General features: G+C 42.3%; 1 protein-coding gene across 1 annotated transcript in view; it reads left to right on the forward strand.

Annotated features, from left to right (window-relative positions):
• Nucleotides 1–23,787, forward strand: part of thsd7ab (thrombospondin, type I, domain containing 7Ab) — a gene marked incomplete at both ends in the record, with an annotated part of 221,581 nt that overhangs the window by 43,840 nt on the left and 153,954 nt on the right. Inside the window, one exon of the mRNA XM_083989779.1 lies at nt 21,860–22,694. Within this exon, the coding sequence (XP_083845905.1) occupies nt 21,860–22,694 (835 nt within the window). The remainder of the gene's footprint in view (nt 1–21,859; nt 22,695–23,787) is intronic.

The raw sequence follows: 23,787 nt of genomic DNA on the forward strand, positions 1-23,787 counted from the left end.
TACGACGGTATCTGATCGTCTTCAAACCTCTGACTTTCATTATTGATGAATGAAAACATTTTGGGCAAGACGTCCGTCTTTCGCCGGTCCAAGAATTTCATCGTGCGCGCGGAGGCTCATGGTAAATGTAGTGTAAGAACACTTTGCTTTCCAAAACTCCTCGTTGTCCCTTTAAGGACATTTATGAGAAATTAAAAATAACAATAACAAATCCGTCAGCAGTCCGACTGACTTACACAGACATATTTATTAGTCTAGTACTCTAATACTAAAAGCTTAAGATCATATTTGAAATGTACATTTATATTTACATATCATGATACTGTGCTGTCTCAGTTTTTTCCCCATTGATTCAGATCAGTGTATAAATCCTGTGTGCAGCTCACTGTTGCTCTGTACTGTCAGGTAACACAGTTATTGTGCAGAATGAAGTGTGAAGCAGATGGATCGTATGAAAAACTGAATAAATAAAAACCATAGTTGGATAAATCGAGCTTTCATCTCGTAACGTTATTTGCAGAACAGTTATAAAGCTGAACTGTTTCAGTTTGTGTCGTCAGCAGCACAGTGACATAGTCTGAGACGTTTAGACTGACACAGCTCTACACTCATCTGTATCTCCAGGCTGCTGCTCAGTCTCATGGCTCTGGTGAGGAGCAGGCTAGCTGTCAGGCTAACACGGTGACATAAACATACAGTGGATGAGTCGTTTTCATATCAAGAAATCTGTGTCACTCCATCCCAAGGACATTCAGCCTGCCAGATACACACTGGATGCTCTGCTGTGTTTGATGTAGTAGCAAACACTGTAATTGCTGCTGACCAACAGCACGCTCGCCATTATAGATTTCAGTTTTCTCATCTGATCCGGGTCTGGGTTACATTGGAGCACTTGTTGGTTAGATTTGTGTTCTTTTTCATTTGGCAATTTAAATGTCAATTTCTGACTCCCCGCCTGTCTTCTGTGGTTGTGTAGGTGAGAGTTGCAGGATTAGGAGGTGATTGTAAATTGTATTGTTGTGTAATTCCAAGCTTTATTGAAGCAGAAAACTGAAAACGTTCCACTCCTAACACATGGCTCAGTGTGAGGTGTCTGTCTGGGAATACTTGAATCTCACTGTAGCTGACCGTAACACTGAAATAATGAATTTGCTGATAGACTTCTTTAAAAGCAGCTTGTGTAAGCTTTTCTCTAACAATATCAGTCGTGAGTGAACAGTAATAATTACCGTTGGTGTCATGTTCCGCTGCGTATCCCATGCGAGCTCCTTCTTACTGTCATATTTCATTATTTTCTCATCTTGTACTTCGTGTGCGATCTTAGCAGGCTGACAGAATTAGTTTTTATTTGTTATTAACAGTCCAAATCAAAGCATGAAGCAAATAACACTTGTTTGAGATGCTTCTATTTGCACAGTGGTTTTTGTGAGTTCATGAACGCCTCTAATTTCACAGCAATATGTTGTTGACGCAGATCCTGCAGCCAGTGTTTTTAAATGAGTCCGTTCCTGAGAGTGTTATCATGATGATTCTCATTGTTGTTGTGATTTACTGCACGTCCCCGGAGCTAATTTTAAACCCCTGCTCCGTTTCAGGAGGGGAGGCTGCACGCTGCACAGTATCCCCACTCCAGCACCGTTCGCCTATTGGATTGTGATGTAAAGCGTGATGCATTGTGGGAGGTGATAATCTAATCCCCAATGCTGGCACTCCTGAGGGTGGGAGATCTGGCCATGTGATTGGAAAATATATCTTAATAAAGTGACAGCTACATCATCAAGCTGCCCACACCCACCCACCAACCGCCCCCACCCCCAAAACCCCTACGCCCACTCCTCCAAACCAGCGCTGGCACCTGCACACAACAACACATGCAGATGCACTGCGGCACATGTGCACAAATCCAGAGAGACACACACATACACACACCTGTAACGTGCATCCCACACTAGTGATATAAAGCCCACAGCCTGCTTTCATGCTGCTTGCACTTTCCCCTCATGTAAATTCATTCACAGATTGTCACTTCTTTTCGCATCCCCCCCATCAAGGAAATCCACACATGAGCTTAATCCTCAATATACAAAAGATTATCCAACACTTCATGCACAGGGCTGGATATTACTGTCAAAAAGGGATTTGTAACAGCCTAAGAGAAAATGTATACACACACACACATTATAGGGAGTCTTAAAGGGGCTATGTGTAAGTTTGGCTATTGTGACATAGCCAGCGTTGGCATTTACAGCTGTTTACTTACCAAGATAGAAACAATACTGGGTCAAAACCACATACATAAATGGCATGAATAAGATGCGATTTCAGTTGCTTTATTTTAGTTGCAGCTTTAAATGTAATGCAAATCCCCCTGCACCTCTGTTGGATGGAGTGAAAACAGAAATGTATTAGATCCCATTAGAAATAAATGAGAAAATAATTGAACTGTTCACATTAGTCACTTGCTCACTGCGGTTTGTCTTCCACTGTTTAAAACTGATCCTCTGATGGCAATAATGAAAATTTAGTGTCTCGTTGTGTGGGTCATATTGCGATTAACCACAGCGCCGCTAACAGAGTCTCGCTAACTCAAACGTGACAAATCGCCTGCATTTCCTGTTGCTGCTTCGCAGTAAAAGCCTCCCACTGGTTCTGGTTCGCCCGTGGAAAACTTCTAATGTAAAGCAGCAGGAAATGTTGTTTTGCATCATGAATAGCGGCTGCACTAGTCCTGTACCAACCCTGTCATCTGTTACTAAAATGCTTTCCCAGTCACTCTGTGCTAGAAAACCGAATCTCTGCCCGGGTTGTGAGGGAGTTTTTTTGTGAATGAACTTGGTGCTACATTTATGCGCTTTGCTGGAGTCACATGGGAGCGGTCAGGGCGGATGCTGAGCTGACACAGTGCAGCACTCTGACACCACAGTCTGGGATTTTCACCCTCAGTCTCTGGATGCAAATCAGGATGTCAGATTCAGACACAAACAGCACTTTAATTAAAGTTAGAAAAGATCAGCATTTTTATATCTTGTGCTTCAAGTCTCTTTTCACTATTAAACCAAGACCACAATTATCTCTCTAGCCTCGCTGTAGTCAAATTCATACTGTATTGTAAGATTGGATGTCTTGCCAGTTAATATTTTAGTCTTACAGATTGTGTTATTATGTTGCTATTAAATATATAGAGAGTTGACAGGGCTGCAGTGAACAGTAACGAGTTAGAGACAATACACATTATGAGAGGATGAGACAATACTGAGCAATGGTATATGAAATGTTTTAGCAATCATCTTGTACTGTAATGAATGTCGCAGCTTTTACTTTCTGAATATCAATTTTCATGTGTAGTGAAAGACGGAACAATCTAATCACTGTAAAAGGTTTGGCCACAAACTCCACTGACACTGACGACATTTCTCCTCTTAAGTATTCATTGCAAAGTGTGTTTATACATACAAAGAATGTGTCTGGGGCTTTAGGTGCAGACGGATAACATAAAAATGAATATGAACATAACTCCAAGACAGTTGGTATATAAAGGCACAAAAGATACAGAACTACTACTTGCATGCATACAAGGTCCCCAAAATGCGATTTACAAGAATACAATATTTATATGTATATAACACATATACATTGTGCAATAAGTAGAATTTCAACAGATGGTGTAGGCTATATTGCATGATTTCTCTGTTATTTCTTATGAGTCTATGCATTAGAAGCATCCAGCTTCTAACTGAAGTGTTTGACCTTCTAAACTGAACTCCTTTCCACACTATGGACACAGAAAATAAATAACACAAAATTCTTGTTTTTCAGTGTGACCATGATCAAAGTAGTACTCTCTCAGTGCTCAAGGTTCAGCGTGCAGTAGATTATATTAGAGAGCTGTTTTGGTTTCCATAGGTTGGTTTGTACTGTGCTCCTGCTGCTATTTCCTTACAGTAGCTCCTGTCCTTCATGCTTGTTGGCTGGTGCTGTGGTTCTGTTATGCACTGATATCATGGACAGCTTTTCACCTTGGCAAGAAATCTCATCATGTTTTAATATCGACCTCTGCTTTAATATCAACTGCTAGTAAATATTAATGTAAGATTTATATCATACGTATAGTATATATATCTCACAAACAGGAACATCATCGTAGGAGTGAATCTAAACTGCAAACCACAGAGATCCAGAGAGCTGACATTTAAAGACTTTAACAATCACTACTTTCTCTTTCTCAGCCGCACGTTGTTGAGTGAGTCGAGCGATTTAGCACAATACGGGGCTTTGGTTTTGTGGGAGGAGAAGTCTCAGGTTGGCTGTGGTCGACCCTGCTGCTTAAGCACGACCGCAACAGAGCCAGTGAGTTGGAAACACGTGTAACCGAGGCTTGTGGCTCTATGTAATTACTCAGACTGTAGTAGAAAAACTGCCCTTGAGACCCATTACCACTCCTTATACGTAAAGTTGGCCAGTCAGGGGTCATAAAATATCAACACCCTGCGGTGGAGTGGAAATTCAGTCCCATGCTGAAAATAATGCCTCAAAAAAATGACCATATATTTGAATCAGGCCCATGTTTTCCATTGAGGATCCCTGGTCCAGGTGTGGATGTCTTGTCCACCCCTTTACATCAGGAGGGTGGACGTGATGTGATAAAGCAGCAGACAAACGGGTGTCAGGCTGGAAGTGTGGTTTTTTGGGAGGCTGCCTGACACGTAGTCTGAGCTCAGTACCACAACATGTCACAGCGCCTTTGTTGTCATGTCTTCTCCCTCGGAACGGCTGGAACCAGTCGCATACATATTGTATGTTTGTGAGACAGAGATGGAGATGAAATACCACACCCCAGACTATAGAAGAAGATCATCCAGTGGGGAAACAAGCGACCCTGCTGTGTGCACTTCTCATTCTTTCTCTGGTTTTGTCTTGCTCACAGTCAAACGCCTTCAACTGTGTGTGTCACTGCTGCTGCTCTTGTAAAACCTGCCAGCGCGGCGTCTCGCAGACCAGAGGCTTTTCATCCACGGGGCAGATTCACTGAGCCTCTGACACTCCCTGTGTGGCACTGAAACTTCCTTCACCCCGATCCACATACCCTTTGCCAAACCATCACAATGCTTTAGGGAAGACATCCATAGGCCTGTCAGCACTGATTTGAGTCAAGAAGTCAACAAAAGCAGGCATGTGAAAGTTCTGGCTGGGCCAGCGGTGGAGGATTGAGGTTTTACTGGACCGCTCTCGGGTTGGAATGAATCACCTCACTGCAGAACAAGAGAATTCATTTCTTGGTAAATAGAGATAAAACAGTGCACCTCAGAGCATACTCATATTTATTTTTACCTAGACAGTGACAGGTACGGCCACTGTTATTTATTCTGTTTTCCCTTCAGTGTCACTACTTAAAATTCACAGGGTACTTTTCCACACCACGGCCTCAGAGACTATTCCTGGGACTTTATTACTCGTGTCTTGATCTTTTTTTTTCTCCTGACATTCAGCTTCTGTTTTACTTTTAACACACATTAAGAAAGATTACGAAAATGACAGTGCCGCTAATTCGTGTAGCCAGGATCAGCTCTGGATTTTATGCATATTTGAGCATCAAAACTATTAGTTGTGATAGAAACAGTTTGTTTTCAGTCCAGCACACAGACATGTATTTCAAAGAGAACAAGGAAACTCTTGCCAGTCTTGCCTCCTGTCACAATATCATCAATAATTTCTTGTGCATCAGCCTAAAGAGACTTAAGGGGGGAAAAACAAATCATATCATCCTCATTAGTGAGGCTGACTACTGTACGTCATGAAAACCAGCAGCGTTGTGGCTGGAGACGGTGGTTAGACATCGTTTTCTGTAATCAAACTTGGCAAGTAGAGTACAGTAGCACAGCGTGAGAAACTCCCACCCCTGTTCTTTTGTGCTGAAGACCAGTGTTTAGTTTATTTGCATGCACATTATTCCCCACGTTAACGGTTGCTAAGCTTGCTGCCGTCACGATTGGAGAATAAAGGTCCACGCAGTGAATAATTTGTTGCCATTCACAACAGCCCGTTCTCCGAGGAATCTGTCAAAAATCAGAAGTAAGAAATAAAACCGAAACAGACACATGGAAACAAATCACAGAGAATGATTATTAAAGCACAGCCATCAACAAATGCTGAAGAAATGGGAACAAACTAAACCATCTGTGCACTTAGGGGTTTCAGGATTTAATAGTGACGTCTTGGTTTTTACCAGAGGTATCCACGGCAGTGGTTGTCACACTAAATAAAGACCATTTATAGAAACAGAAAAAGGGAGACGTCTGAGTTTTTACTAGATGTGGAAGAGCAGAGACGAGCAGCTTTATCAGTCCCTACCAACAGCACAGGCTCAGACAACACTGCAGGTCAAATATCAGGCTGAGAGTTTGATAATTAGCAGCTGGATGCATGAGATATGTTATAATTCATCTTTATCTGGAGAAAACGGGGTTGGTTCCACTTCTCCTTAACATTTACTTTATCTGTCTATGGTAGATGGGAAATGGACCAGACTTATGCAGCAATCCAATCAAAGTGCTTTGATGCTTACCACAACTGTCTGAGTCACATTCATCCATCGCTGTAGTTTCAGAACCTACTATAGCTACATACCTAACTACTTATCTACTGTAGCTAGCTAGCTACCTACCTACCTATCTACTGTACCTTCCTACCTACTAAACTACCTACTGTCTACTGACCTACCTACCTAACTACATATGTATCTACTGTAGTTACTGACCAACCTACCTATCCCATCTACTGTAGCTACTACTGACCTTCCTACCTACTGTAGCTACTGACCTACCTACCTATACCTACCTACCTACCTATTTTAGTTACTGACCAACCTACCTACCCATCTACTGTAGCTACTGACCTTCCTACCTACTGTAGCTACTGACCTACCTACCTATACCTACATACCTACCTACCTATTTTAGTTACTGACCAACCTACCTACCCATCTACTGTAGCTATACGGTCTACTAACCTACCTACTGTAGCTACTGACCTACCTACGTACCTACCTATCTACTGTAGCTACCTACTAACCTACCTACTGTAGCTATTGACCTACCTAACTACCTACATACCTACCTACTAGCTACTGACCTACCTACGTACCTACCTATCTACTGTAGCTACCTACCTATCTACTGTAGCTACCCACCTACCTACCTACCTACCTACCTACCTATCTATCTGATTGATTATGTTCATTTTGTCTTCTCATATAGGATATATTAGTTATATTTTTTTTTTCTGAACACAAGAAAAATATAACGAATATTACCTATCTATCTACCTATCTACTGTAGCTACCTACCTACTGAAGTTACTGACCAACCTACGTACCTACCTACCTACTGTACATACCTGTAGCTACCCACCTACTGTATGTAACTACCAACTTATTGTAGCTACCTACCTACCTGCTTTACTGCACGTACCTACCTACCTACCTACTGTACATACTTACCTACTGCACGTTTCTATCTATCTATCTATCTATCTATCTATCTATCTATCTATCTATCTATCTATCTATCTATCTATCTATCTATCTATCTATCTATCTATCTATCTATCTATCTATCTATCTATCATATCTGGCGACAAAACTACTTAGTTGACAATGCAGCAAGGTCATGTGAAGGTTCACTTGACAGAGAGCCATTACAGTCTGTTCCTCATGTTAATAAAAACCAGTACAGTGTGAACAATGAGGAACAAGTGGCTGGCTGTGGTGGGGGAGAGGGAGCGGGTGGAGAACAGGAAGACTGATGTCTCCAAGACTATTCTTGTTGTTGCTGTTTTGTTTATTCTCAGGAATTTCAAGGTCAACCGGTTTGTTTTGGAAGGAGCATGTATGTGCAGTGATGCGTTGTGTTAACTTCTGCACCTGAGGTTTGTTTGCATGTCAGTCTAGCTGTTGCATGTGACATTTATTAGTCCAATGAGAAATAGAAAAGTGTATAAGGGGAAATTACAAAGTGCATTGATTTGCTGCTGAATTTTACAGCATGTGGCATTTTTCCTGTCGGAGCCTCTGCACACAAACCACTGCCTTTGACTTGTGGGCATCAGTGTGTGTTAGGTGCTGATAGTTTAAATTGCAAAGCTAGACTCTGGCTCATTTGAAGTCAGGCGCTTTGTTGTCGCCGATGTTCTGGTGATGAACGGAGAAGCAGCGTCCACGGCTGCAGGTGTCTGAGTCTGGCCCCGTGCCCGGTCCTGACCCTTCCACTCATAGAATTTTAGTAAATTTCTTTGATGCTGCCAATAGTGAGATCGTCAGCACTGAACATGTGGGTGTTACTTTGGTTTGGAGCGTGTTCCCTGTAATTTATCTTGTCACTCTTCCATCGACTGGGGGTGTTTATGAGCCGAGAACGGGAAAAACACAACCTATCTGTAAACAACAAAACAACCAGCGAGCTTCTAGTTTCTAATGCTCACTCTTGGCTCCTTCCACTGCCTGTCATGTCTGTGCTTTTGCTGTAGCTATATCCCAGGTGCTTGGAAGTGAAATGACGCTGTTTGCCATCACTTGAATGTAAAAGGAAACCCACTTGTTTTGACTGCTGAAGCCAACCTCATGTTCAGTCAAACATTTTTTTTTTAAAGATACATGTGGGGATCTCTTCAGAGGAGGAATGATTAAAGCAACCACGTGACATCTGAGTATTGTTTTAATAGAAATATTAACATACAATTAAATGTAAATCTATCATTTAAAGCTGAAAGATGAGCAGTTGTTATCTGGTGCGACAGGTTAATACATGTTTACATTGCATCAAGATTAACATGATGGTTGAATGATAAATAAATATGCCGAGACAGTTTAATTAAGTTAGCTTCATATAATATTCATTATTTCAGTCAAAGGGCTCCCAGGCTGACACTCGGTCCTTAAAGGGATAGTAGCATTTTTTTTAAAGTGGGGTTGTATGATCTACAAATAGCCCCTAAGTACTTTAATTGCAGTAGAAGACTCTCTGCACTTCTCCCGTTAGCAACGCCAGCCCATAGCCCTGTCCAGAGATTTACAACATACAGTGTTGTGAACAGACCCAAAGAAACGGCCTATTTTCGCAGCCTAATGAAAAAAAAATACACAGTTCCATTGTTCGCTATAATATAATTTTTTCCAGCCCCTCAAAGTGCAGGAAAAACACAGTTTTTATTTGGACCCAACCAACTCATGTATCCCTCCGCCCAGGGTTAGCGCCCGCCGATCAGCAGTTGGTTAGGTCCAAATAAAAACTGTGTTTTTCCTGCACTTTGAGGGGCTGGAAAAAATTGTATTACAGCGAATAATGGAACTGTGTATTTGCAAACAGGTGCCTTCATCAGGTGGAATATGGACTCTACTCTATGTTGTGATAAGCAAAGATAACAATAAAAAAAAAGCATTGTTTGAGACTGTATTGAAATGGCTGCCTCACAGTTAGGTGTTGGACTTGATGAGCAAAGAGTCATCAAAGAAGCTCCTTGGAGCCATGCAAGCACAATCATGGCATTACAGCTAATGAAATTTAGATCAAGTGTGAGTGGAGAGCCTTAGTCAATGTGGCTTAGTGCCGCGCAGCCCAGGGCACCGATCACACTGAATGCAGGCCAGGGTTAACAATCATCCATGAATGCTAAGCTGCTCAAAGTATTCCTTCAGATGTTAAGTATTAGCCTCTGGTTCTTTTCCTTTCTTCTTTAACTCTTGCTCTTTTCCATGCTGCTCTTTTCTGATGTACACTGTGGCCCACTGAGACCAAACGACTAATGTACATCTGCTGCTCGATAGTGACTTTTTTGACCAAGCTCCATAAGGACCAGGATGTTGTGAATGGCGGCTTTATCCTTCTGACAACAGTATTTATGGCTGGCTGTGCTCTTTAAACACAATAACAATGCACAGTTGGCCTTAGCCTCGTGCAAAACAGATTTGTTTTGTAGCTCTTGGCAAGCAAAATCTCTGCTGAGTTTGATGTGACTCAACATGGCAAGTTCAGTGTGGTAATACTTACTTCTCCCGAAGGCTATGCAAGCCTGCAATTATCGCATAGTGGTTCATACGGTTAATTCTGTCTAAACTGTGAAGCTACACAGAGAGTTGAAATCTCACAAACTCAATTTGAAGGTTTTTTTTTCCTTTTTTTTTTTAGCATCTCCAGCAGTGGGAACGCAGGAGTTTCTGACACTGCAGCCAGGCTTTGAAAACAGAAAAGGGTTACCTAATCAAAGTGACACCTTGCAGTGGAACTGGAACTGATTGGTCAATTTTCAGGCATGTTTGCATAACATTTAAAACACTATTCACATTCTTTTACTCATTAAGCAAGCTCCACCAGAGCGTTTGGACGATTTGTTCAGGCTTTTACGTATTTCTTTCTTTCTTTAAAAACACTATGAAAACACTAAAAGACGGTTTGTTTGTTAGTAGCTGTATCCATAAAATAAATATAGTCATCCGTGTAATCAGACTTCTATGAAATCATCTTTCTAAGCTTTGATTTAATCTGACAAGTTGACTGAACTCATTCTCATTTGCAGAAACCGTGTGGGAGAGCCAAGGCTTACACAACAGTGCCTTGTGAAATAATTCACCCCCACCGCCACCCCTCAACCCTCCACCCTCCATGTTTTTCTGTTCTGTTGCTTTACAACCTGGAATTAAGCATTGATTTTAAATAGGTTCTTATGTAACGACGGAAGTTGTAAGTACATATTCTGTGTATTTACCTTTTTTGCCATGGAATCTTTAAATAATGTCTGGTCTAGATGTTAAATCATTGATTGATTGAACCTAACAGTGCCCAGTCAAAGTGTCACATTGATAAACAGGCCTAAACCAGCAACATGAAGACCAGGCTGCCCTCTGTGAGAAGTATAGATCAGGTTTAGGTTATTAGGAAAAAGCCAAAGTTTGATCACCCCCACATCCATTATAACAAAAAAAAAAGAATATGGCAGCGCTTCAAAAACTTGGGGGGTTGGGGTGATTCAACAAAGACCAAAGATAACAGTGAAGGAGCTGCACAGAGCCACAGCAGAGACAGGAGTATCTGTCAATAGGCCCACTTTAACACTTTTACACTCCACAGAGCAGAGCATTGTGGAAGAGCGGCCGTATAAAGCCATCGCTTCAAGAAAAAAAAAAAAGAAAACAAATTTGAAGTTTGCCAAGCAGCATGTGGCAGACTCCTCCAAACAAATGGAATAAGGTTCTCTGGTCAGATGAGGCTCCAATCCAACTTCTCGGTGAATATTAGAAACACCACACAAAGTACTGTACAGCCTCCCCCACAGTGCTGCATGCTGATGGTGGCGTCCTGCTGTGAGGACGCTTTTCACAGCCAGGGACCGGGACACTGGTCGGGACTGAAGCAAAGTTGGACGGCACTAAATACATGGCAACGGTTTCAGTCTGCCAGAGACTGGAGACCAGAACAAAGGTTCACCTTCAGGACAATGACCCTAAACAGAGGGATAAAACAACACTGGACGGGCTTCAAGTGAAACATTCAGATGTCCTCCGTGTCATTAGCTGCGTTTACATGTAGTGTTTTCCTCAATCTGATTGAAAACAATTGGATTAAATGAATCTTATTCAATCTGTATACATGAACGCTAAATAAAACGATCCACATTCAATCCGCGTATACATGGCCCCAGCTGAAGTCGATTACAGTGTTTCCCCTAGAAAATTTTTTAGGCCCGGTGGTACCCACGGAAAAACCCTGAACAGACGAGGAGCGTGGGACAGTACGCACCCCCCTCTATTAAAGCAGATATCAGCTTCACGGCCGTTTCGGCTAATGCTGCGTTCAAGGCAGGCTTTTGAAACCGTAAGTTACAGCTTCAAGTCACAACTACGACTTGGTAGCGTTCCAGGTAACCCGTAGCTCGTGTTTTTACCATCCTGTTGTCTGTGAAAGTTCCCTATAACGGCCACTCGTAACTTCCGACCCGTGAACTCGTACCAGATCGAACTGGTATGACTTCACAGGAAGGAAAAACACAAAGTACGAGTTTCTTTGAACGCACCATGAGTTAGCAGCCCCCGCCCTTGTCAGGCATCAATTGGTCCTCGTGCTACGTCACCACATTCACGCGCATCCCTTGGCTGCACACACAGCCCTTCATGCCGTTCTCTCTCCTCATTGGATAACACTTGTATCCCACAAGGAAAATTTTCTCCTCGGGTTACAGCAGAGCAGAGTGACGGAGAGACTCGTGTTTAGGCTGAAATACTTCATGTAAGTGATTGCTGACGGAAAATAGGACTATTTAGGACTTATATTAACAAAAACATTCCACTGATATCTGCTTTAAATATAAAAGGAGGCCCACATCAGGGTCCGACGTTAAGGTTTTTTCCTACTTGCCCTACCGTGCAAGTACTTCTCAAATCTACTTGCCCCATCTAATGCTATTTCACATTATTTGACCAATAGCAGTTACACCCTCCGTGCCCTATCTGAACAGGTGAGCCACCTGTTTATTGCCTGATCACAGTTGAAATCTTGAACTGAGGGGCCTTTCATGGCCAAAAACATTAACCTGGACAACATTTTAACAGAAAGCTGGCTCCTCCAATCAGATTTTGTATTCACATGCTGCAGTAGGCAGTGGACAATTTAGCTTCAGTATTAATTCAGTATTTAAAAAAAAATTAAGATGAAACCAGAAACGTCTTAAACAACACCGGGAAAAGTCGCTAGATTTGTCGCTAGTAGCTTTTGACAAAAGAAAGTCGGCAGATTTAGCGAGAAAGTCGCCAAGTTAGCAACACTGCTTTGACTTTCCTATTTCCTGTTTCCTAATTTTTGCAAACGTCAATAGGTGACTCCTACGTACTAGGGCGCGTATGCACAGAAAGAATAATCCACTTTATCAACCCAATCCACTCTATTCAACTGTTTATATGCAGCATCAAGCTGATTATCAATCGGCGTAGACTAACTCTTTCAATCTGAACGGAACTTTAATCTGATCCGGGTGAATCGGATCCGCTAAGGTGTTTACATGAGACATTTTGAATAGTATTTTTGGACCCATGTAAACTCAGCCACTGGAGGAAGCTGGTGCAGTTTGACCTTGAAGAGTCGACATAAACCTGAGAGTAGCTGAAGATGAGCTGAAACAGACTGATACTCAAGAGACAATAGGGTGTGAAGACTTATGTAAACTCTATTTGTGTTTTATCTTAATTATTGTTTGTGTCATGATAAAACAAAGGATCTTTTTGCACCTTCACAGTGGTAGGAGTGTTGTTTGAGTCAAATGGTACAAAACTATAAAAATAACATTTTAATTCCTGGTTGTAAAGCAACAACAGAGAAAAAAACACCACAGGGGGTTGGACACTGTAGCCAGACGCTGTATATTAACTCAGACCCTTCAGACTGCTGCTTCTCATTACTTACAGAAACACACACACACACGCTGACAACGTACTGTAGGAGTTCTGCCAGTGTTAGGTTGCGGCACTCTTTTCTTAGCAGAGCAGTGACCCTGCAGTGCTTTACCAAAACTTCAGTTTTCCTCATTGAGCCAACAACCTTGTCTCTCATTCGCCCTTTTTTCCCCTTTCTTTTTCGTGTACTGTAGCTGCAAATGACAGACTGAGTGATTTGAAGTCAGGGCACAACCACTGGCTATAAGATGGCAATGAAGTGCCGGCCACACAGCCAAGATGATCCTGAGATGAACCCTGACCCTGTCCAAAAGGAGGTGCTGTCTCGGAGCTGCTGTGGATTTGAGAAATAATAAACAAACACAAGCAGAGAGAGAGATAGAGATAGAGAAAGAGAAAGAGAGGAGAGAGATACACAGTGACCCATTCATTAGTGAAGCTGACCCTGCAGGGACAAAGAAGCTGTTCATTAAATAGACACTCGAGGCCCAGTCAGAGATCAGACTCTCACCCTGACAGTGAGGATATTACACTCCACATATATTGTTCAGAGCAACGGTCCCCGGGACGGGGCCCGAGGACTACCAGGGGACACATTTAGGGCTCCCTGAAACCTTAGGTGAAACAAAAGATGAAGAACTTTATCATGATTGAAATGAGGTTGCCTGCAGAACTTTTCTTTTTCCTTTCGATGACTCTCCAGTTTTTTAAATCTTAATTAGCACCTTAAGGTCTCCAGGTTTTTAATGTGTGTGTGAAAGTCACAGAGAACTCTGCATTTATTTCAAATAAAGAATTATCTTTATGTGGCGCAGCTTATACAGTATATCAATGCAGTTATATTTTATTACACGGCTCTATTGAATGCTGCATTCAAGGACTTCTCATCATGACAGAAAGAGGAAATGAAGGTGAACGTATACTGTACAATAGGACAGTTCATAATAACATTTTCTGAATTTATTTCAAAACTATTTGAAAGTTCAGTCAACAGTTCATTCATTTTAAAGATACTGTCCTTAAACAGCATGTTACAGAATAGCTTTCTAAATTGAAGACTTTTTTGGCTCCTACAGTATTTTGTCAGCTTTTTCCCCTCCCACATCACACAGGTCATGGGGCTCCTCTATCTCCTATACACAACACTTGACACCACCCTCTGATTTCCCCCAAAGTGGCACTCAACTCTCACTACACTGTGGTGACAGTGAATAAAACACAAACACAAGCATGTTGACAGAGGTCGCTCCTCCAGACATGAATGGAATTTTAATTTGCCCTCTGAAGCAGATGATACACAAGAGGTTAGGAAGAAACTAAAAACAGAACCAAACAAACCTCCAGCTCATAAAGCTGCAGCCACGTTAACTGTAATGCTAATTAGTGTTTCAGACACTTAAGTTCATTTGTGACCTACTGTATGTCACTGCCTGACTTAGACCATATGATTAATATTGTAACCATGACGACAAAGTTCCCATAAACCATAAACTATATACATAGAAGACACCTTACTGAGCGAGTTGGCCTGTTGCTGATTGGATGTGGCAGATCTGCCCCGTGAACTAATATAAGTGAATGGATTGAACTTTATCAAGCACCTTTCTGTGCTATAAGTGATATAAGTTATTGCCTCTCATTTACCCATTCACACATGCACACAAATATATTTGGGATACAGATAGGCACCGAAAACAAATACATACATGAACGTATGTGACATTCTCTGATGATTCTAAATCTTAACTACTCCTTTTATGTTTAGCATAAAGCACCAAACCGAGTGTTTACAGCTACCAATGTTTGTAATACTGTTACAGTGATGGTTAATGACAGTTAAATGCATCTGTGTCTATAACAACCAGATCCTGACACATAGATGTGCAAGATTTTGCGAAACAGCAAAAAGAGCGACCGGGCTTGCAGAATTCCCCTTTTGATCAATTGAAGAACATACATAGCCTATCTATAGATCTCTTCAGTTTGCCACATCCAATATGGCAGCAACGTTGACGTACTGTACGACTCAGCGCTCAATGCAGCTTCTATGTGTCTATGCCTTAAAGGGATAGTTCAACATTTTTGAAAATTGGCCCATCGCCATGATCCCCCTAGTAATAGCAGTAGGTTCGTTACCTTTAATTGTTGGTCCAAGCTGCTTTTAGATCGGGGGAGAAGAATACCGAGCGGCGCAGCTACACTACGGAGGCTAATGGAATTTCTTGGTTTTGCTCATCAAACTCAGCAAATACACAACCAAAAAACTCAAAAACGCTGTGGTGGACAAGTTGTGACCTGCACATTTACCACGCTATGAGATAATAGCGGAAAGTTAAGAGAAGTGAAGCAAATACTCGGAACTACTTTCTTCAGTGAACCACTGGTCGGAGGGACACAGTGTGCGCACCTCAGCCAGTGCCGTAGTATACGGACGTATCTGCAGTAAACAGGCGCTTTTGAAATCACTCCGCCGAGCAGCCGTCTAGAGTGTAAAGTCCGACTTTGCCTCTAAAACAACTCCATCTCGCAACTTTCCGCTATTATCTCATAGCGTGGTAAATGTGCAGGCCACAACTTGTCCACCACAGCGTTTTTGAGTTTTTTGGTTGTGTATTTGCTGAGTTTGATGAGCAAAACCAAGAAATTCCATTAGCCTCCGTAGTGTAGCTGCGCCGCTCGGTATTCTTCTCCCCCGATCTAAAAGCAGCTTGGACCAACAATTAAAGGTAACGAACCTACTGCTATTACTAGGGGGATCATGGCGATGGGCCAATTTTCAAAAATGTTGAACTATCCCTTTAAACTGTGAGGAGCTAATTGTACTTTTTGCTAACACTACAAAGCTAACATTAGCATTAAGAGCTGTTTACTTATGAGTCTTGGAGAAACATTGGGAGTTCAGCACCAAACTTCCTTTGTTCACCATCCTGTCTGTAGTGTTTCTGTTGCGTCTCATCCTCTACTGATGTTAGCACACTAACTAGCTAGCTCGGGAGCGTGCCTATGTTCCCACAGCCCTATGTTCCCTCAGCCCTATGTTCCCTCTGGACTCTCTCTACCTATCTGGACTCTAATCTATCTGGCCTGTCTAGCCTCTACCTGGTCTTTTTACTAAACTTAACCAACTCCTTTCTTCATTGCCTAAATCCAACCAATGGTGGGACCAAAGGGCTGAGGGAACATATATAGGGCCTAATTTTCAGTGACAACAAAAGTTAGAAATGAGGGAACATAGGGCTGAGGGAACATAGCTAGCTCCAGCTAGCTCCAGCCGGGAGCGTGCCTATGTTCCCTCAGCCCTATGTTCCCTCTGGACTCTCTCTACCTATCTGGACTCTCTCTATCTGGCCTGTCTAGCCTCTACCTGGTCTTTTTACTAAACTTAACCAACTCCTTTCTTCATTGCCTAAACCCAACCAATGGTGGGACCAAAGGGCTGTGGGAATAGGGCCTAATTTTCAGTGACAACAAAAGTTAGAAATGAGGGAACATAGGGCTGAGGGAACATAGGGCCTAATTTTCAGTGACGACAAAAGTTAGAAATGAGGGAACATAGGGCTGAGGGAACATAGGGCTGTGGGAACATAGCTGACCCCCTCCAAGCCCATCTCCTCACTTTCTGATAGCCTCCAATCTGCTGTATAACCTCCTATAAACAAAGCTCACAAAGACAATTACTATTGTCTGCAAGCTATAACCACTTGACAGTAGAGGAAACGTACAAATAGATTTAAAAAAAAAAAAGGTTTTCTATAATCATAGCTGCTTATTTAAATCAAGCTGTCATCTTTCTCTGAGCAGTAGCCTAACTGTTGTTTGATATGCATGAATTCAACCAAACCAAAGCCATAATGTTAGGATATCAATGAACGGATTTGTTTTCCAACAGTCATTTTTAATGGTTTTGGAAGGCAGTGACAAATGATGTTATCCCACCAGTAGGGCCGCCAAATCGATAAACACATGCCATCCTGAAGAGAAGTTACAAACAACTCATTAAGTTGTTCAATTTGGAGGCTTTACGGCATTTTTCATACCTATTAATCCTGTCATCATCCTGGATTGTGAAGCTCTGATGGTCTATCCCAGCATCCTCTTTTTAAAACAACAGGCCACACATTAGACAAGGCACCAGTCTAAAAAGGAACCAAATATACTGTGAAATGTTACATTTACTTGTGCTTTTTCTTTGTCTCCCTGCACAGTGGGTGATACCTGCTCATGTTGCTCACTTTTGATTGAGTCACACTCAGGATTGTGCTTCCTGTTTAACATGAAATCTGACAAGAATGCACATTGTTCAGAGTTTATCAGTAAATTCACTATCAGATCTAATGATGAACACACAGGGAAAAGGATAGTTTTTTGTTGCTGAGTGATAAAACTAAATTTACATTTAGATTGCACAGGTCTAAGCTCTATACCTGCAATCCACGTGAACCCCCGTGAGATCGTGTCCATGTTTGCAAATGTTGAGTTTCACCAAGATGAAGTAAATGTTGCAACTCTCCCCGAAAAAATAGCACGTGAATGCAAATGATCAAGAACTGGCCTGAGTGTGGGAAAAGGCAGAACTAGATAGTGATCAAAAAGTCAGGATGACTTGGTTCAATAACAGTGATTATACTTTCAATTTCTAAACCAGAAGATGATTATTTATCTACTTTTAAAATTCTGTGAATGCCTTCAACTGATCATTTGATAAATGGAGGTGGAATAATGTTTGTTTTCAGAATGCAAATGGTGCTGTCAGACTGCATGTAATATTGAGAAGTTAGCTGTAGGCTACCAGAGCTTCGCACTGATTTGCATCTGGAAGAAAAAAAGACAGAGTTTCACTTTTGTGTGGGGCAAATCTTGTAGGCAGTTGCAAAGATCTAACATCACAAAAATAAATAAATAAAAGAATGTGATAGAGAAGACAAGATCCAGAGCCCAGCACAGGGTCGGATATGGTCAAGTGTTGTGACCTTTATTTGTCAAGGATCTGTTTTATTGCACATTGCTGAGCTGGAGGAGAGTTGAATGCAGGAGCTGTGCCAGAGAATTGTCTTGCAGAAGATAACTTCTGACTGGGATGGATTAGATTTTGGGGTGAAAGGTGTTTTATTTTTGCACCAGACAACCTGTCTGATTCTGCTGCATTTTAGATTTTGACTGTGCATTTTCTCCGCTCTGCTTCTTTTTTTTTCTCCTTCTTTTCCTCGAAAGTCAATATCAAGTACTGAGATAACATTCTACGTTGTTATCAGTTTGCACTGCGAAGGCAAGACTTCCAAGTTGCCTTTTTCAATTATTGGAATCAAAATAAACATCACATCAGGTTTGCAGCCTCTGAAAGGATCCGCCTGTGGTGGTGGTATACTGCGTGTATTTACTCTCTGAATACCAGTCTCCAAAAGAGCAGTGTTAGAAGGTATAATGATGTGACCTGGAGCTATAGAAATCACATAATGATAGGACATTGATCTAGTGTGTTGATACAGCGGTGCATCATTTAGACTGCGCTTTGAGCTTCCTGTGAATGCTGTGTCATGTTGAGTGAAGATAGATCCTGTCGGCTCTATCAGCAGCTGAGATCAGCAGCCAGGATACAAGCCCCTTCATCAGAGCCAGTCTTTACCAGAAATAGTTAGCCTGCTGTGTTTTTGTGTTATTTTCTTTTTTCTTGTCTTTTTTTTTCTTCTTTTTTTCAATTTTGCAGGGACATGGGTGGACATGATCCACCCTCACCTGTTACTGACCACTGAGTGTCCAATCAACCCCCGGCCACATGCAAATACAATCAATTACCTAAGAGGTTAATGTGGGATGAAACGTGAAGCTCACCAATTAGTTTGATTCCTTCTCCGTTGTCATATCAATAGCCTTTGGATAACACCCTGTGAGTGCAGCCACCCTGTGTTAATTAATGTTTTTCACTGAGCTGGGATGACGATGAGGTGAAGGCGGTTTTTTATGGTGTCAGCTAAGTTTTCTTTGTGGAGAAACAGAAAGCTGAGCGCAGGCTTCTCTTCTTTACTCCATTCAGACTTTCAGGCAAAAAACTGAAGAGTTATAAAGGGCAAAGCACCAGGAGGCCTGTGAAAGCTCAAATATAATTGAATAGCAATGCAATAAAGCAGTAAAGTTTGTTTAGTGGAGTGAGTTGTGCAGATATCTGAGCTTTCTAGTGTTTCATACAGGATATGTCTACTTACCGTAAGCAAACAGCAAACATGATACTGCAAATCTGCACATGGTTGATAGGGTTACTGATCAATACATCAATAATCAGTTGGAGGACGATAACATGAGCAGGCAACAAGCATCACAGAACATTTCAGCTGTTAAAGCAGAAGTAAGCGATCCGGTGGTTTTGGCTAACTTCTTGTCAGCAGATGGAGTTAGCAGTCCCCGCCCTCGTCCCTACGTCACCACATTCCCGCGCATCCCTTAGCTGCACACACAGAGAGGACCGCCCCTTTATGCCGCTCTCTCTCTCCTCATTGGATAAAGGTTGTAGGATACAAGGAAAGTTTTCTCCTCGGCTTACAGCAGAGCAGAGTGACTGACAGACCTGTGTTTCAGACCAAACACTCTATATAAGTGATTGCTGTCGGAAGATATAACTATTTAAGACTTATATTAACACAGACATTCCACTTACTTCTGCTTTAAAGGAGACATATTCTGCCCCTTTTCCACAAGTTAAAATAGTTCCCAGGTGTCTTAAAGACATGTCTGTCACATGCTTTGGTCAAAATCCCCCAAGGATCAAACATCACAGCTCTTTTCATCCTCTCTAAACAGCCCTGTTCAGAACGGCTGGTTTCTGTGCCTGTCCCTTTAAATGCAAATGAACCACTGCTTGCCCCGCCCCTTCTACTGGTATTGGTATTGGTATTATGCAAATTCGAATCCTAGTTACATCACTGGAAGACAACTGAGGGAACAGCTCGTAAAACCGCATGGATTTTAACCTAGAGAGCCTGGACATTACAGATTTTTTTAGTCAATTCTCACATTCTGGGAGCCTTCAAAAAGTGATATTTCCATATGTCTCCTTTAAAGGAAAAAATCTGGTGCTGCTCTATGTTTCTCTTATCCATAGTTGTTCTCTTACTCTTTCTGACTTCCCACCCCAGTGAATGGCCCTTGGTTCAAAGCCCACTAGTGTCTAATAATGATGTAATTAAAAAATCAATGTTTCCCAAATGTGAAGTTTCAATGTTAAATAGGCTATGCAGTCTGTGGCCAATGTTAGTGCACAGGAATTAATAGCATGTTGGTTAGAGACTATTTTCTGCTGTGGATCAATACATATTTGTTGCGTTAGTGGATATTTACCGCAGCGTATATAGTGTATGTGCAACTGAATCTATATAAACCACAGTGTTCACTTCATTGCTCTGGCAGGAGGAGTATTGAATTGTGTTTCTCATTCTTTTCAAGGCTAAGAAGCTTCATTCTTGAGCCAAGTCTTGCTGTTTTCTTCTATGTTTGTGTGAGCACCTCTTTTACACCCCGTCCTGTTCTTATGACCGTTTACTGCACTAAACATGAGGAGGCTTGGCTGGATACTCGTGCACAAACAGATACGTTTTATCGATATTCCTGCAGGTTTCCAGCAGAGTTTGATAAAGGCCACACATTACTCATGACTGCTGTAAATTGGCTCTCTAACACTTTTCTTTCATCACCTATAATCTCCAACGTTGCACGTCACACCCGCGTTACCGAATCCTTGCTGCCCTGTGCCGTAGCTCTCAGAGCGTTTTTTACCACACTGTGGATCTGTCTTGAACGTGACACCAAATGAGGCGACAGATTAGTTTTATTGGCTGTGGCATATTTCCTGCACTCACACATCATCTGCTGTGGGATGCCAGCAGCTTTTCAACACCTTTTACATCAAGGACCGGATTAGAAGAGTGTGTGAAGTTACCGCCTCATCCTCAAAGATGCATTATATGCTCTTTCCTAGTTAACAGCAAACTCTCAGTCTTTCTGTGGGACCAGCAGTCTAAAGTGTTTGACTAATTGGTGCTTGTATAATATGGATTTCTGCGTTAAAAGCACATGAGAGTCTTCAAATAGCATCATTGAACTGTATCGATCATTACAAGTGTAACTATAGCATGTTTGTCAGTTCTGTGCTTCCTGTCAATTCACAGCCTGTTAAAGCAGTTATGTCATATTTTATTTTGAAAAGATTCAGTGTATTGACCCACTGTGAGGAACTGACTTCATCTGTAAAGCAGAACTCAGGATTAAGACGTTTCCTCCTCAGTCTCTGTTTTGTGGTGTGATTCTGCGATTTGCTGCCGAGGCTTCTAACGGTGCACCAGCCTGTTATTCTTGGAGTTACATCTGAAGCTGCGAGGTTTATTGTTTCATGTTTTTTTACCTCATTGTAATTTGAGCCTGTTTGGTTTGTTTGCCCAGGTCCATGGGGAAGGTGCATGGGGAGCGACTGCGGCCCCGGCGGCAGCCAAAGCCGGGCAGTCTGGTGCGCCCATGTGGAAGGCTGGACGACGCTTCACACCAACTGCGACCAGAGCCAGCGACCGTCCAACCAGAGAAACTGTTTCCGCGTGTGCGACTGGCACAAGGACCTGTATGGCTGGAAACTGGGGGCCTGGAACGAGTGCGTGCCAGTGTCGGCGAGGACCTTTGGGGCCCCGCGGCCGTTCACATGCAGCGGAGGCGAAGAGGGCATTCAGACCCGGGAGGTGGGCTGCATACTCAAGTCAGACGGCTCCCCGGCTGACTCTGCCATCTGTGAGTACTTTGAGCCCAAGCCTCGGCTGGAACAGGCATGTTTGATCCCTTGCCCCCAGGATTGTGTGGTTTCCGAGTATTCGCCGTGGACGTCCTGTTCCAAAACGTGCGGAACAGGCCTCAGGAACAGAGTCCGCAGCGTCCTGGTCCCTCCGCTTTTTGGAGGCGGCGTCTGCCCCAACCTGACCGAGTTCCAGTCCTGTAAACCGGGGCCTTGCAAGGGTCCGGAGGGCATGTACAGCCTCAGGGTCGGACAGTGGAGCCCCTGCGCTCTCCCTCAGACACGGACCACACGTCAAGCCAAGCGCAGGAAAGGTAAAGGCCAGGGGCTCCGGGAGCGAGCCGGAGTGAAGGATCCAGAGACCAGGGAGCTAATCCAGAAGAAACGGACCAGGAACCGCCTCAACCGGCAGGAGAGCCCCTTCTGGGACATCCAGGTGGGCTACCAGACTCGGGATGTGACCTGCATACACAGGAACGGCAGCGCTGTGGGACGCAAGTGAGTGGCACTATTTTTATGTTAATGTGACATTAAAGGTAATGTGTTTAGGTTTTTTTTCTGCAGTGCTATTATACTATATGTCATTTTAATCTTCTCTCAAGGGCACTGATGAGAAATCCATCAAAACTTCAGCTTAAAAATAGAAACACTGCTTGTTTCACTTCACACGTACGTGATGTGTTTTAATTTTCTGTCTGTTTTCATATTTTCTTTCCTTCACTAATTGACCAAGTTTTCCCACTGTGTATTTCTATCCATCTCTTTATTTAGTCATGTTTCTGTGTAGATGTTTAAGGTGTACTGGTCCTTAAGTCTCTGGGTTTCTAACAGCTAAACATGATGCCAAATTTGTTTTCCTCCAAGTTTTTCTTCTCCCTGTCAGGAGGTGACATGTAGGGGAGGATGTTTATCGGCTGTGTCTTTGTCACTGCCGTGCTGTCAGAGCAATGAGGCACAACTACCACAGTTTATTTGATGTCAGCTTCCGAGGATGGAAGTGGCAAAGCAACTCATTTTATGACATGAAATCAATCTCAGCTGCGACTTTGTGTGGCACTTTTTAAAATAAGGCAATTTTCAAGTTTTTTTTTCCCCTCTGAATTTTTGAACGGATGTGTTATGATATGTGTCATGACAAATGCCAACAAATCTAGGGTCGCTCCAAATGTCACCTTGTTCAGCGATAAAGTCAAATTTGTTACAGTAAATATTCCTAACAGAAAAGGAACTGTTTGTTTATCGTGTTTTTACCTGGCAAGCTTTTACCTGCCAGAGACGTTTAAGTTGTTCTTAAGTTGTGGTGGAAGTGATGGATAATTTCAAAACCAAAAATATGTTTATGATGTAGGAGTCAAGCCTTAGATGACTTGAAAGATAAAACAAGTAGTCGACTTTATTTTACAGTTTCCTGCTGTTTTATTTGAAGTGTTGATCCATTAGAAGAAGTGTTTGTTGTGTCAAGACACAAAAAATCATCTCAGTGTTAGTTTAACATCTTCTTTCCAAGGCTTATCTCTAGAGCTCTATCCACCACTTTATTTTCCCATGATCCATTGCGTCACACCACAACGGAAGTCGGTTTTAGTAGCAT

The sequence above is a fragment of the Trachurus trachurus genome, assembly GCF_905171665.1.
Source record: "Trachurus trachurus genome assembly, chromosome: 16".
In the NCBI taxonomy this organism is placed as follows: domain Eukaryota; kingdom Metazoa; phylum Chordata; class Actinopteri; order Carangiformes; family Carangidae; genus Trachurus; species Trachurus trachurus.